Genomic DNA, 14,466 nt, shown 5'->3' with positions numbered 1-14,466 from the left:
AGACTGTGGAAACATTTAACCACAATGCGTGATATTATTAATGTGCCTAATTAATAAATTGGTGAGAATATTTTAAAAACATGTTTTAATGGGTTTAATCATTTATTTGAATTCCTTTTATATATTTATACATATTGTTGCATTCTCAGTTGGAACTGTTGAAATTTGTAATGTTTTTACATAAGTTTTCTTTACGAAATTGATTGAGTAAAATAAATAACAATATTTTTATTCTAAATAACAATAATAATTTTTGCAACTGATAAAACTGTAAACAAATATGTTTTGTGGAGTGTATATAAAGGTCATCAGTCGTCAATGATGCATTCGTTATTAGTTGTGTTATTCTAGTGTTTAAGATAGATTAGTTTTAATTAGAATTTTAACGAAGAAAAACAAATAAGTAATAAAATATTGCTATGAAATTTAATAATCTGACTTTTATTTTTGTTCAATAATGTTATGTCCTTGGTTTATCAGGATGAATTAATATAAGTCCAGCTTCACTTTACAATCATGATTCACACATGTAAAACCCCCTACAGATTACGCAATTTGGTTAGTTCAACCGTTGAGTCTTGCGCACATACATCGCAATGGTTGGTTCAATTTCGTCAGTTGCTCCTCTGGGGAACACACGCAGCATGCCTCCTACTTTATGAAAAAAAATTTTTAGCATCGTTAACTATTCACATGAGAAGAAAAAGACAAATGTGGGCAAAAAACTGGCTCCTGGAATAAAAAGAATTAAAAATTATCTTTTTTCTGTTTCATTTGTTGGATCCTTGTGATTGCATTTGAACTGCTCCGAAAGGATCTTATCATAGCACATCTTGCTTGTAGTATCCCACCGGCAAAATCTTCATTAAATGTTAAAAAAAAGTCCATCAAAACTTCATCATTAGTCGTGCCTGTCATTTTACTTATTTTTATTCGTTAAATGTAAGCTCCCAACTACGTACGACGGCTCCTTAGGCAGACTGAGTAAAGTTGATTCAACCACGCTACAGACGATTCAACTTGGTTGGCGGTCGGATGCTCTGGCGGTAGAACCGTTCGACTCGATAGCCATGCTCCCTTATCACATACAACAATCTCCATACTGTTCAACTTTACATTCAACTCACCCAGATTGATACAGCGCTCAACTAAATTGAATGGTCTGTAGCGCCCATAAGGTTTAATACTAGATACACAACCGACCTGTCACTCGTAAACCCAAATTCGCAATATTTTTATATTAAATGTGGTACCCGCACATTCACGCCCTTATTTGTGCATCTCTGTCACACTCGCATATACTACAAATAATAACCAATATAATTTCCTCATTCCTAGGTACTTGTGTGATATTTTTTATTGTTACAATAATTAGTTATGTATTTTCAAACATTATATGATAATGTGGGCCTCACTGGGTTTTTGACCCGTGCTCAGGCCCCTACTTTACATTTTAATTAAATGCAATTAAAAAATTAAATTAAATTAAATCGGTAATCGGTATATAATGAATTAAGTATTGTAATAATGTTGTGTATTAATTAAATAATATAATTTAATCTTTTACTTTATTCATTTTTTGTAATAGGTGACGTAGGTAGGTATGACTTCAGAAAATTATCGAATTAAATAAAGAATCTTTTCAAAACAATTGTTTTTAAAATTTATTTCGCAAAAGAGTAACTATTTAATTTGTTGTATTTATTAATAAGAATAATGTTGTAATGTATGGCCAAGATCACTCTGGGTGAAAGCCAATATAAAGAATTTAAAAAAAAAAAAGTATTTTTATTTTGTGTTCGAAATTTTCTCTACACATTTTTTATATTTTTTTAACTGGTATTAATGTATGCGTGGAGTAAAATTAAAATTAAATTAATGTTTTCCATAGAAATAAAGTTTTAGTTTTCATCTTGGCAAGTCGAATTACATTCTGTGATTTTACATAACTAGTTATTTTCATAAAACTGAGACACTTGTTCAAAAAGATCAATACACTCGGTAAGTACTTGAACGGACAAAAATAAAGAAATAAAAACGCATATTACAGCCGTATATTCAGCAAAATTCTAGACGCTTAATGCGCATGCTCTCTTTACAGTGGCGGCAAAGAAAAGCAACCGAATCTTCGACAAATTCAAAAATCGAATGACTTTATTATTCATTCCCCCAATAAAATGACTGCAAACGGGTGAAAAGTCGTCAAATCGGGAGTTTTTCATGAGTCATTGGGTGAAATGACTAATATGCAGCTGAAAATAATAATATATGTGGTGGTTGTCAATATTTCGGCGAAGAAAATGAGGGGAGGATGAACGGGCGAAATTCATTCCTAAAATAACCAATAGTAATATAGTGTGCCCGCATACATACATACATACACACCCCAGTGCCGGCGCGGCTGTATTGTCGGGCGGGTTCAAGCGGTGCGTTGACTCGGCCGACCTATTGATCAACTCGTCGCGTCGCCTAGATTAGTATAAAATGTCTGCGAAAATACCCAAACTTGAATAATTCGGATTGCTCGCACCGATTTATTTCAAATATCTCTGCGAAACTTCCCAAAGTTGAATATTTCGGATCGTTGTCTGCACAGATTTGTATAAAATATCTCTTCGAAAATTATAGGAACTTGAATAATTCAGTAGGGATTTCATGAATTATTATGTATTTATTATACGTCTTATCAAAAATACGGAAACACGCCAAACGCACGCCCAACATTTGTACACGGTTGATATTTGTCACATGAGAACGAGTCGCTTCTATGTAATTCATCTAAGCTTCTACGACTCTTTCTGAGTTCAACAGCTCAGCTGTGGAACGATTTGCCCGCCTCTGTGTTTCCTCCCTCCTACAACATGGGTCTCTTTAAGACCCCCCACACAGCATCCCCAGAGATGATATAGGGCCTTAGGGAAATTATTTTCCTTAAGGCCTCCTGTGTTCCTTTGACATAGGGTGATGCACCTAAGCGTGTACCATTCATAATCCGGCGAAATCACGCACTTGGCGATAAGGTGGAAATTCCCGCTCAATCTCTTGACCGCCACCGCGAAGCTTAATGCTAAATCACTATTCTGATTAATCTTTATAACGAATTGGTGTACATTATGAATACCAAAAATATGCTTTAGATAAATTGAAGGTTTTCCTATCGTTTCGTTTGAGTAGAATACATATTACTCAATAAAAAATATAAATGTGAACTACCAAAAATTTTTTTTTTTAACAGAAATGTATGAAAGCGAAAAGGAAACAACTTTAAAAAATACAGTATTATGGTTAAGATTATCTGTGACAGTTTCTCTTGATTAACTTTTTTTCTTTCTTATAAAATTATTTACAAAATAAATAAAAAAAACAGTTTTGCGCTTGAAATCGAACGTTTCTAGACTCCGTTTTTCTAGCGATTTTATTGCCTATTACCTAAAACATAAGGTATACCAAGAATATTCACATTTTTGGCTTGTAGCTTCCTCGGATACGTTTAAAAAATCATTTCTCTGAATATAATTAGCTATTCTGGAGAAACTGCGTATGATAGATTATACACTATTTTTATAAATATCACATCTGGTAAGATCGTATAAACTTAAAAAAAACATAATTTTGCAAAAAACATGGAAGAAACATGTCGGGAGAACCCTATGGCCATTTGCGCTGCCGAAACCCATTTTTTCCCTTCTGCTGTTTTCATCAACTTTAAATTTCTTGAAATCATTAACGTTTTTTTCAATTTAGTATAGAACCGGAAAGAGTTTATTCTTTTCTTGTTTAAGTTCACTATGCATAAGGTTTTAAATGTGACAGAAATTTTTTCACCTACGCGCATTTCATTTGGGGAATATTTGCGAAAGTTTATCGTTACGCGCTCGAGTGTTTTATTATTTGCGCGGCCCACTCGACGGAAAAAGCCGGCAGCACCTGTTAACTCCAGACCCTTCTCCCCCTCACCCTGTGCCGGAGGGGGGGCGCGGGGCGGCGGCCCCATGCTCGAGCCTTCGAGCCACGCTCGCCATTCGCTCACTCTGCCGCCAGCACTCGTGAACCACGGTTGTGTCTTCAATTCGCTCCTAGGGCGTGTAGCTAGTTCAATACTCACTTTAACTTCACTCTGTGACAGTCCGGCTCCAAGCTGCACCAGTTTTAAACTCATTCAACGCAAGTTTTATTCAGGAAACGCCGTCAGCGTCCCTAAACCCGAGCGCCGCTCCGCGTATTGTCAAAAGATATTCAAAACCGATCGATAAACATGACCGAGACCACCGACGCCCCTATCGCCGAGAAGGCAGTGCCTGAGGAGAATGGAACCGAGGCAGCATCCCCCGAGGAAGCTCAGGACAAGAGTCCCGAAAAGGAAAAGGAAATCGCGGAGCCCCCGAAGGAGATGCGCGCCATCGTCCTCACAGGATTCGGCGGCCTCAAGTCTGTCAAAGTTCTGAAGAAGCCCGAACCCACCCTCGCTGAAGGAGAAGTCCTCATCAGAGTCAAAGCATGGTGAGTACCCTTTTAATAATCCATTTACTTTTCTTATTTTCTTTGTATACTTTCTTCAATCTCGTATTTTGCGCAACAGATGGGTTCGCAATCTGCCGGCGTTTCGCTTGACTTGGTTTCGCCGCCCGCTCTCGGAATCGGAAAGCACAATACCTACCTCTCGTCGATATGATCGATCGATGTTTTCTTCGTTCATTACAAAATGATTCAGCAAGTGTCAGAACTATAATGTTGTATCTGCGTGTCAGCGCTGTCCACGGCGGCCAGCCGGAAGGGCATCCGGGCAATTTGACGCGCTTGACAGAATACAACTTCCACAGAAAACTACCTAATATTTTATCAAACTTGGCTCCTGTTTAGAAGCGATGCATTTCGAGGAGAGAAAGTCCTGGATGACATTTCCGAATGCATTCTGGATAGCGTACCGATCGCGCTAAGTTCTTGTCAAACGTGTTTTGTCTCGCGGAATTTTTTAGGTGTTTTTTTACCCGTCATGAGGAAGGCGTAGGGCTCCGCTGGGCTGATATTTGAGAATCGGGATCATTATTCAGAGAAATAAGAAAGATTGCTACCAGATGTTGGCGTGTCCCGGGTACATCGCCTATATTACCATCTCCAGGCTTGCGCACTGATCTACCTACACCATATTGCAGAATTGTTGCAACTATTTGCGTGTTATTTTCTTATTAGATTATTATTTTTCATTTGCTTTCAATGCTGACAGATGAATTTAGACATGAAAACAAAATACAACACGAACTTTACGTCTTCATGATTTATTTCAAAGTAAAAACGACTGATACATACTGGTTAACTTATCAATACTTGAAAAGTTACAAATATTTCAATATGTACCTGTGTACAATATTATATTAGTTATATATTTTTTCGTAATCACAACATTTTAATACATCATTCCTTGGTACTGCAGTGCTTTCCATACGAAAGACTTGTAAATTACGCACATTTTCTACCAACAATATGGAAACAAAAATCACAAAACATAGAGTTTCAATCATTTAGTAATACAAATCGTATAGTTCTAATCATTAAATAATACAAAATGCAGAGTTTCAAAAATGTAGTAATACAAAACGTGGAGTTATAATCATTAGGTAATACAAAAAATATAGTTGTTAAATATAGTCATTTAGTAATACAACACATAAATTTACAATCATTTAGTAATACAAAACGAAAAATCGATTGAACACTTCACTTATCTAGGTATATGATTTCTAGAAATTACTTAAATGCATCAGAAATAGTAATCTCTTGTCGACGAGATTACTGCTGTTTTATATAAAGGATTTATCAACATTGTTGTGGTTAAGGATTTCAGATAAAATATATTTTAACGATGAAAGGATTTAATCATTCTAATTATAATATAAATAAAATGATTGGTGCAATCGATGTATAGTTTCTTCTGTATATTATGAATAGGTAACATACTTTACTTTTTTCGTCTTGCTAAATGGGCGTGTCATAACAATTTACCAAATACCATAAACTTAAAACAAGTTTATTAATTGAAAAAAGTCATTAATTCGTTAAAAAAATAATACGATTAATTTAATTGATCTAAAAACTAATTGCGCCGTTAGACAATCTATAGTCAATCCATTTTATGTTTCTCAAAATATCAAAGTTACTACTATGGATACGTGATTCGATTAGTTAGGGATGGAATACAGTTGCTAGTAAAAAGTTGAAGGGAGCGGGTTCGGCAGTCCACAATGGAGTTTTGACACCAATTCTATTGTACGGCTGTGACGAGTTGAACTGATGGAGGAAGGGCGAAAGTAGATACTGTAGAATGCAAGGAATAATGAACAAGATTACGAAAATGGAAGATTAGATGATTTTAAATAGTGTTAGAATGTTCCAGAAAGAGTCGTGTCAAAAGCCGAAATAAAAAGATTATGATGTATTAGTGTAGATATGCTAAGCAGAACTGATATTCTCTCTGCCTGCCCGTATGGAGAAAAAGGACGAGGTTAGTTAGTAATTTAGTTTACTCCTGTGGTTTGTTTAATAGTTTCTAACTAGCATGACCTGTAATAAATCACGGGATAGGCAAAATTCTTGAAAAATCAGAACCAATTTCGAAAATGACAATTAAAATAATTTTCTGTTAAAATATTATTAAATACAGGTACGTACCTAATTAAGCACTAGTCTGAATTCCTCTATCAATTCAATTTTTGAAAATGACACTTAAATTCAAAGCAAATTTCGTTTAGCTAGATTTAACGCAGGACTAACCGCACAGCTCAGACTACCGAAATTAGTATATTTAATGATTTTGGATGAGAATTGACACGAAACGGTGTGTGTGGCAGCTAGCCTTCTCTGCCCACCCCTGCGGAGAATCAGCATGATTATTAATTAGTTAGCTAATCTGATCGTATTATTATATTAATGACTGTAAAGTTTAGGATTGTTGTAAACGGAAGTGGTGCCCTCTGTTATTTTCAAAAAGAACTGTTAAAGTTTTCAAACCGCGGTAGCGTGTTTTTATCTGCTAGTTTCGAATTATTGACCATAGATACACATTCCTTTGATATTACGTTTCATTTTGGTTTTATGCCAAAATCATTTGCGTCGTATTGTTTGCTTCGAGACCGCAGTTTATAGAAGGTTAGACGTAAAATTTGTACCATTATCCCCATAAAGGTCTTGAGAACTGAACAGTTATGATCCCTAGAAGGGTCATAGTCATAAGACCTCTCGACTCCTAGCCGCACAGGCCAAATAAATTGATTATCTGTTCATGAAATAATTTCACTTAAAATTACCTTACACGCGCAACGCACTTTGCCCGAGACTAGTAAATTCAATCGATTATCAAACATTCTAATTTAGGTTGTCTGTACGTTAGTCCTGCATAAAATCTGGTTCATTCGCTTTGAATTTGTCATTTTCATAATTGGAACTTATTCTGTGAAGAATTCAGACAAGTACATTTACATCACATTTTTATAAGAAAATTATTTTAATTTAACTTCTAAATTTGAAATGCGTATTTCTTTTGTTTCAATTTCTTACGGTTGATCTTGACAAGAAAAGTCAGAATTTGTGATTTTTCAAATGTCTGCACTATTAACAGACTACATTTACTAGAGTTGATCATTCGATTGGTAAATTTCTGATCGTCTCCAATTTTTTAACAAAAAATATAACTAAGTGATGTAAAATGCAAATTTGGTCCTGAATTTTATGAATTCTTTCAGGTTCAAAGTTCGCGGGTCGGCGCTAGCCTATGTTCGTTTATGAAATAATTTAGATATTTGTAGTTATTGATACATAAAAATGACATTAACTGGATTAATTTCCGCTTCCAAGATTTGCATTAATTCATTACCGAAAACAAAGGTGAAATTTAAATGGATGATTTAAAAATGAAGTTCCTTTTAGGCACACGGAATAGTGCCCAAAGACATTTCTATTGGTTTCTCTTCAGTAAAGAAAAACAGACCTTACTTCAAATGCCAACAACACACTTAATATCGGCTTATCTTTTAGAATAAAGAGTGGTCGTCAATTGACATAAGCCTGTTCGACTCCTAGGGCCCATAATATATAAAAGACAATGAAATTAACTTGTTCAAGAAATAATTTCTTTTATCTTATCCAGTAAGGAAAAAATATTCAGCTTACTTCGGGCGGGCCCACAATACACTTCTATAGGATTTCTGTTCGGTGGTATCTGGTATAAACACCGCAACGCACCCGAACCCTTCCCCTAAACCGAAGTCAGTGAACCGCGAGCCCTCATCTTGTTGACTTGGTAGGTCCACCCCACACCCAACTTTACAAAATATTTAAACATTATACGTATATTACTTTCGCCCGTTTCCTAAACTTTTAATATGTTCTCAAAGCCACCTACCGCACAAAATACGTTTGATATAATTTCCACAGCGCTAATTTGATGAATAAAATAACTCGTTTTACTTACCGGTTTTTTACAATTAAATGGTTGGGTGAAAGCTCCATAACTCGTGATGGAATTGATTAAGCGAGCTTAAAGTAGTTGCGTTGAACTAGAAATGTCAGACAAAATAAGTAATGCAAATTCATGGTGCAAGAGTTTGCTGCTTTAGTCAAATTATTTTTTTTTCAAAGATCTATTATTCTTTATGGAATCGACGTAGCGAGGTGCAAATAGTAACGTTGAATTAAAAATTCCAGACATAATAAATTTGTGTTTGTTGGTGTGCCGAATTCTTCACTAGTAATTATGCAAATTTCATGACTCTAAACTCACTGTTTGAGATGGAAAAAGATTTCCTATTTACTTAAGATGACTGAGAAGTTGAATTAATCGCCCTGATGCAGCATTGAATTTCAATGGTTTACTTTGTCATCTCAATTGTCAAGTTCTCTTATAAAATATTTATTCTCCATTGTTCCGAATTCAGCCTCTATTGAATTAATAATGTATTAATTTGTTTAATATAATTTAAATATAAAAGGTTCCTTTCCCAAATATAATTCTTCCAATTCTGATTCCCATCGACCAAATTAAACAACAATAAGATATAAAATTAATATAATTGAACTAATAATGTAGCCCATATCGTTTGACAAAAGAATAAACATTCAATGATTTAAAAACTGGGGTCACAACTTTACGTTCCAGAACAATTAATAATTTACCTCCATAGATAAAGCAATGATAAAACTATCCCGATTGTTTCATGTTGTTTTTTCTTCTATGTTTGTTATTTTTTATCTTTAGTGTATTGTTAATTTTGTTAGACGTTGCTAATTACAACTGTGGATAATAAATAATATTGCAATTTAAACTAAGTTCATTTTATGTTCTATTAGGTGTATACAATGTAGGCAATGGCAAGGTAGTGTAGGCAATGTTCATGTTTTTGCCCTCTACTCTAAAACTACTAGACTGATTTTGCTGAATATTTCAAATTGTGTTCTTGTTAGTGTTGTAGTTTGAATGGTATAAGAAGTCGGGGACGCCCGAGGAAGTTATTCGCAATAGCGAAGCATTGTCGGGTCCACTAGTTTATTACTTTTTAAATAGATTTCTGTAATTTCATCACATTTTACAGTCGAAACGTACAGTAATCTGTTGTTATCATTAAAGCCGATAAAAAATTATCACCATTTAGAAAACGGCTGTGAAATAATCATCAACTCTTTTTGCTAACCGGTTTCGCCCAACTTTCAAATCTATTTTTTCATATTCAACAATGAGGTTGTCTCAACTTTTTTTTTGATGAAAATGTGTACTATAAATATAAAAAAGCAATTTCTTGTAACTAACTCATCGTCCATCTCAATACCACAGTAAATGCAAAGAGTAATTACATTTTCATTAGTCATTACTTTTTCGTAACCCTAAAGGCAAATACATTGTACTATTATATACTTTACACGGTTTTGTCGGCTTGTGTCAACTTGGATATACATATGTATGTGTAAACGAAAAATTTAATTTCAAGCCAAAGGGAAGTGGTCATAGAAGGAAATAATCTTTGGTTTCTTTTCATATTTTCCGGTGATTTTTTTGTCACGTGACGCCATTCGGGGGTCACAGGGGTCAAAGTGTTGACTCAAAGAGTTGATAGTCTCTAGAAGGTCAGAATCGAAGCAGAAAATAATGAAAAATATTGAAAATTATCCACAAGGAGTAAAACTTTCTTTGACTTTATTTCTTGCAGGAGCTTATAGTCTGTCTGGAAAATCAAAAATACGTAGGTCTGTCTGTAACTCTGGTTCAATGAACTAGGATTTTTGTTTTTGAATTTAAGTGTCATTTTCAAGCTGATGGTATGAAGAATTCAGCCAAGCGATAAATTAACTACCTACATGTTTATAGTGTGATAATTTAACAGAAAATTATTTTAATTCGCATTTTCAAATTTGGAACTAATATGTACAGAATTCAGACAAGTGATAAAGTACCTATCTATAAATAAAGAAAAAAGTTACGAAACTCCAACCTAAGTAACTCCACCTAGGGTGGTAAGTAACTACTAAATATTTAATTTTTAAAAATAGGTGTTCGTTTAGTTACTTTTAGGTGTATAATAAATAAATAAAAATCTACCTTAAATATCCTCAGGCGGCGGCACTCCACGCGGCGCTCCTGGATAAACTCATCATTTTCGAATTTAGAACAAAATAAAAACTTTTTCATTGATAAACTAAATAGATTTTTTTTGAATTTAGAATTAAATTGGAACTCTTTTTACTACCTTCTGTAATTGAAAAGCTAGTACATCATCGCATGGGTAGCAAATTTTTTAGTCTTGTAGGTATCACGCGTTCGTGAGGTCATGCTTCTATTGGGATTTTCATCACGGTGTCGGAAGCTATCAGTCATTTACCTACCGATACATTCGAGTCTCTCGTTCCTTCCTCCTTGGACAGTCTGCTTCGTAAAATGCTTTATTGCCGTCGTGTGGCGGTTTATTCGTGGATGTTAGAAGGCGCGTGGACGGAATTGTCAAGAATTTATTCGAGGCACGATCAAGTGAATCATATCCTTCGGGTCATGTCATGTGGAATAACAAAAGAGTATGTATGAATGTGAATGAAGCAAGGAGTGTGTGACAAAATAAAGGAGTCTCGCAGTCCGAAACGGTCTTTAAAGCAGATTTTTTTGAGCTCTCATCTCTTGAAATTTGCACAGCCGTTTCTGTCGCGAATTTCCAAGACAATACAAATATTTTTCAGCTCTTAATGTCATATCCATCATGAGTTGTTGAGCTTTGAAATATGCACTTATCTTCCAAAAAATATGACGCCATTTTGTTGTTTTTATGTGAAATATCTTTTGAAGCTCCTAGGGAGGGTAAAGCCGAATATTTCGTGGCAAGACGCGACGACGATCTTGCACGAAATTCGTGACTCGTCGACTCTTTCCGCTGGGCCTCCAAAACTCTGTGCGGTGTATTTACTTCTGTTCGCACTAAAATTATCAGTGTATCTATTCTGAATGGTAATGTATGTATATGTGTATATTGTAATAATAATAAAATTATTATTTTCTTGTTAAAAATAAAAAAGACTTCTATTTTTTCGGTTACCAAAAAGGTCATTGAAAATCGAGCGAAGTCGAGTACAAACACTAATGTGTTTTGTAGATTTAGGTGGATATCGGATATTACGAGTCCAATGTGAAATATTTTTGGTCACCAGCGATTCCGCAATATCATGTCTCATTGTATTTAATGGTTTAATGCCCTGTCCACCAGTGTTTTCGAGTTTATTACCGGCTACCCCAAAAAAAGGTCGAAATCCCCCCAAGCTTCGAGCGCAGACAAAAAACCGAGTCCGCATCCTTTTTCAGCAAGTGCCAGTCACTTAGAAGCCATTGTGTGGAAGTAGTTGCCCCCGGGGGACCCGTAAGAGGAAACGGGATGTCATTGTCCAGACAAGTAGCTACTCTTCAGATTCCCAACCCGTTCCTTGTTTAAAATTTCAACAGTTCCGGCTCTCCCAGAGGTCCGTTTAGCTTTAGCGGTTTGAATTTCGAACGGTTTTGTAGATTGATTATAATTTATTTGTTTAATTTTTAATTTAAACTATTCTTCAGATTTCTAAAACATTCCTTTTTTTAAATTTCAACAGTTACGGCTTCTACGGTTATCATCAACACGGCTTCCCAAGGGTCCGTTTAGCTTTGGCGGTTTGAACGGTTTTGTCGAATTATTATGTATTCATTGTTTCATATTTTGAATTTAAACTGTTCTTCAGATTTCCAACCCGTTCCTTTTTTAAAATTTCTACCCAAAGGTCCGTTTAGCGGTTTGGTTTGGTTTTATTATTATTAAATAGTTTGAATTTCAAAAATAGAATTCTTTGATTCCTAAATTCCTTCCTTCTTTCGGTTTTGAATATCGAGTATTGGGTGTTTTTTTTTTGTTTATTTAAACAGTTCATTTGTAGTGAAATGAAATATCGAACTTACACTATTTCATAAAGCTCTTCGTGTTTGGCGGACAGATCGGAAGTTTATATAAAGCTGTAAAAACCTCGAAACGTGAGTTGATGCTGAAATCTTGAATTATTCAATTACGTATTGTATTTATTTTATTAACACTGAAATAATTTAAGACCCAACCACTAAGCACTGAAAAAATTCTTCAAAAGTAACATCTACCGAAATAGCGGGCTATTCAAAATAACACCTCTTATTGGAAAACCCTGTATATTTTCAGTTAATCCGAACGATTTGGCACTCTGCGATTACTGCAATGTTTACTTATGGGTAGGGTATAGGTATAGTAGATACATATTATAATAATAATGTTCTGTCAACATAGAAACATTATCTTATTGATTCAATAATTAGGACTGGTGCATCATATCCGTATATTGCAATATCTGATTACGTTTTAAATCATCCGGAAAATGTTTTTCACTTTATCGAAGTTAAATTCGCAATATTTTTCACACAAACCCGTCGAAAGCTTTTAGCGCCTTCTAGGTCCGTTTCAGCTTTTAAACAAAATGATCAGCAGAAATACATGACTGTCATGTGGTTTTGCTATTCTGATGATCACAATTAATTGTTCAAAATCTGAAACATACCTAGAAACAAAAAAATATATATTGTGAATACTTAAGCATATGCATAAATTATGATTAATCGTTATTTACATTAACTAAAAAGTGAAGAACGACTTTGAATGTGTCAAAATATAAATCGAAAATATCAGCGACATCTTAGTTCATTGCTCAGTATTTGACATAATTGAACACGAAGTTATCGTTGTGAAATTATATATTCCAAATAGTATGCTTCAGAGTTACATGAAAGGACAGCAAATTTAAAGCGTCAGAGCAGTCAAATCTTGAATTGATAATTTTATAAAATAAAAAGAAATCAATTTTTTTTTGCCTTTCAGATGATTTCGTCGTATTAAGTTTACTTTGTAAATTTACATAATTATTTTATTTATAGGAATACCAATTTATTATTCATTAGCTGGCGTGTACCCCGCTTTGCTGGGGGTTATCCTCAGGAGATAGACATATACCATCGCTGACTTTTCTGTAGGCGTTTTTAAGATATACAATTCTGTAGTACATTATTTTGATGTATCTCATAAGATAAGGTTTGCCAGCGTTAGCAATGTAAGCGCACGAAAAAAATATGGACTTGATTACTAAACATCGACTTTTCTCTACATTCTATAAGTACAGGGTTTTCCAATAAGAGGTGGTATTTTGATATTCAAAGAAACTTTTTCCGTAAAAGATCAATGGTTTCGTTGCTTGTGTGGCACGTAGAAAGTAAACGTTGTCCAGATCAATACCATCCAATTCCGGCCATAAAAAATCATTAATCATCTCTAGATAGCGCAATCCATTCACCGTAACTGTTGCTCCAGCCTCATTTTCGAAAAAGTAAGGTCCAATGACTCCGCCGGACCATAAACCGCACCAAACAGTCACACGTTGAGAATAGAGAGGCCTTTCAACAATAACTCTTGGGTTTTCCGAGCCCCAGATGCGACAATTTTGCTTGTTGACGAAGCCACATGGGCCTGATCACTCAAGATGATTTTTCGATGGAATTCCGGATCATTTTCACGCATTTAAAGGACCCAATCAGCATCGTGTATCGTTCCATTTTTATTAATGGCGTAGTTTCTACTTGTCAAATGTCAAAAAATGACAGCTTCAAAAGTAACATCTACCGAAATAGCGGGCTATTCAAAATAACACCTTATTTGAAAACCCTCTATAATATATTAGATATATAAACCTTCCGGAAGACGTTCTATAAATGAAGAACTAAGCGCAAAAACAGACAGACGCGGATAGCGAATTTGTTTAATACTATTTAAAGACAGGAAGAATGTTGAAAATACTTGTCGCAAGGTTACCTAAAGTTTCGTTTGAGCGAAAGTAGCATTAGTTACTTTGTTAGTATTTCGAGTATTTAACCTGCGAAATAACATTTGAATTCCTTTTGTCTCC

At 34.7% G+C, this 14,466-nt stretch overlaps 1 protein-coding gene across 1 annotated transcript in view; it reads left to right on the top strand.

The window, feature by feature from the left end:
• The first annotated feature begins 4,030 nt into the window (after positions 1 to 4,030).
• The window catches only part of LOC149418333 (putative NADPH-dependent quinone oxidoreductase VAT1L), a 152,710-nt gene continuing 142,274 nt past the window's right edge, over positions 4,031 to 14,466 (top strand). Inside the window, exon 1 of the mRNA XM_089638740.1 lies at positions 4,031 to 4,500. Within this exon, the coding sequence (XP_089494866.1) occupies positions 4,256 to 4,500 (245 nt within the window). The 5' untranslated portion in view covers positions 4,031 to 4,255. The remainder of the gene's footprint in view (positions 4,501 to 14,466) is intronic.

This window comes from Hesperophylax consimilis, chromosome 13, assembly GCF_061612785.1.
Source record: "Hesperophylax consimilis isolate HC1 chromosome 13, BYU_Hcon_1.0, whole genome shotgun sequence".
Lineage (NCBI taxonomy): Eukaryota > Metazoa > Arthropoda > Insecta > Trichoptera > Limnephilidae > Hesperophylax > Hesperophylax consimilis.
This window is presented reverse-complemented; position numbering and strand designations above follow the sequence as displayed.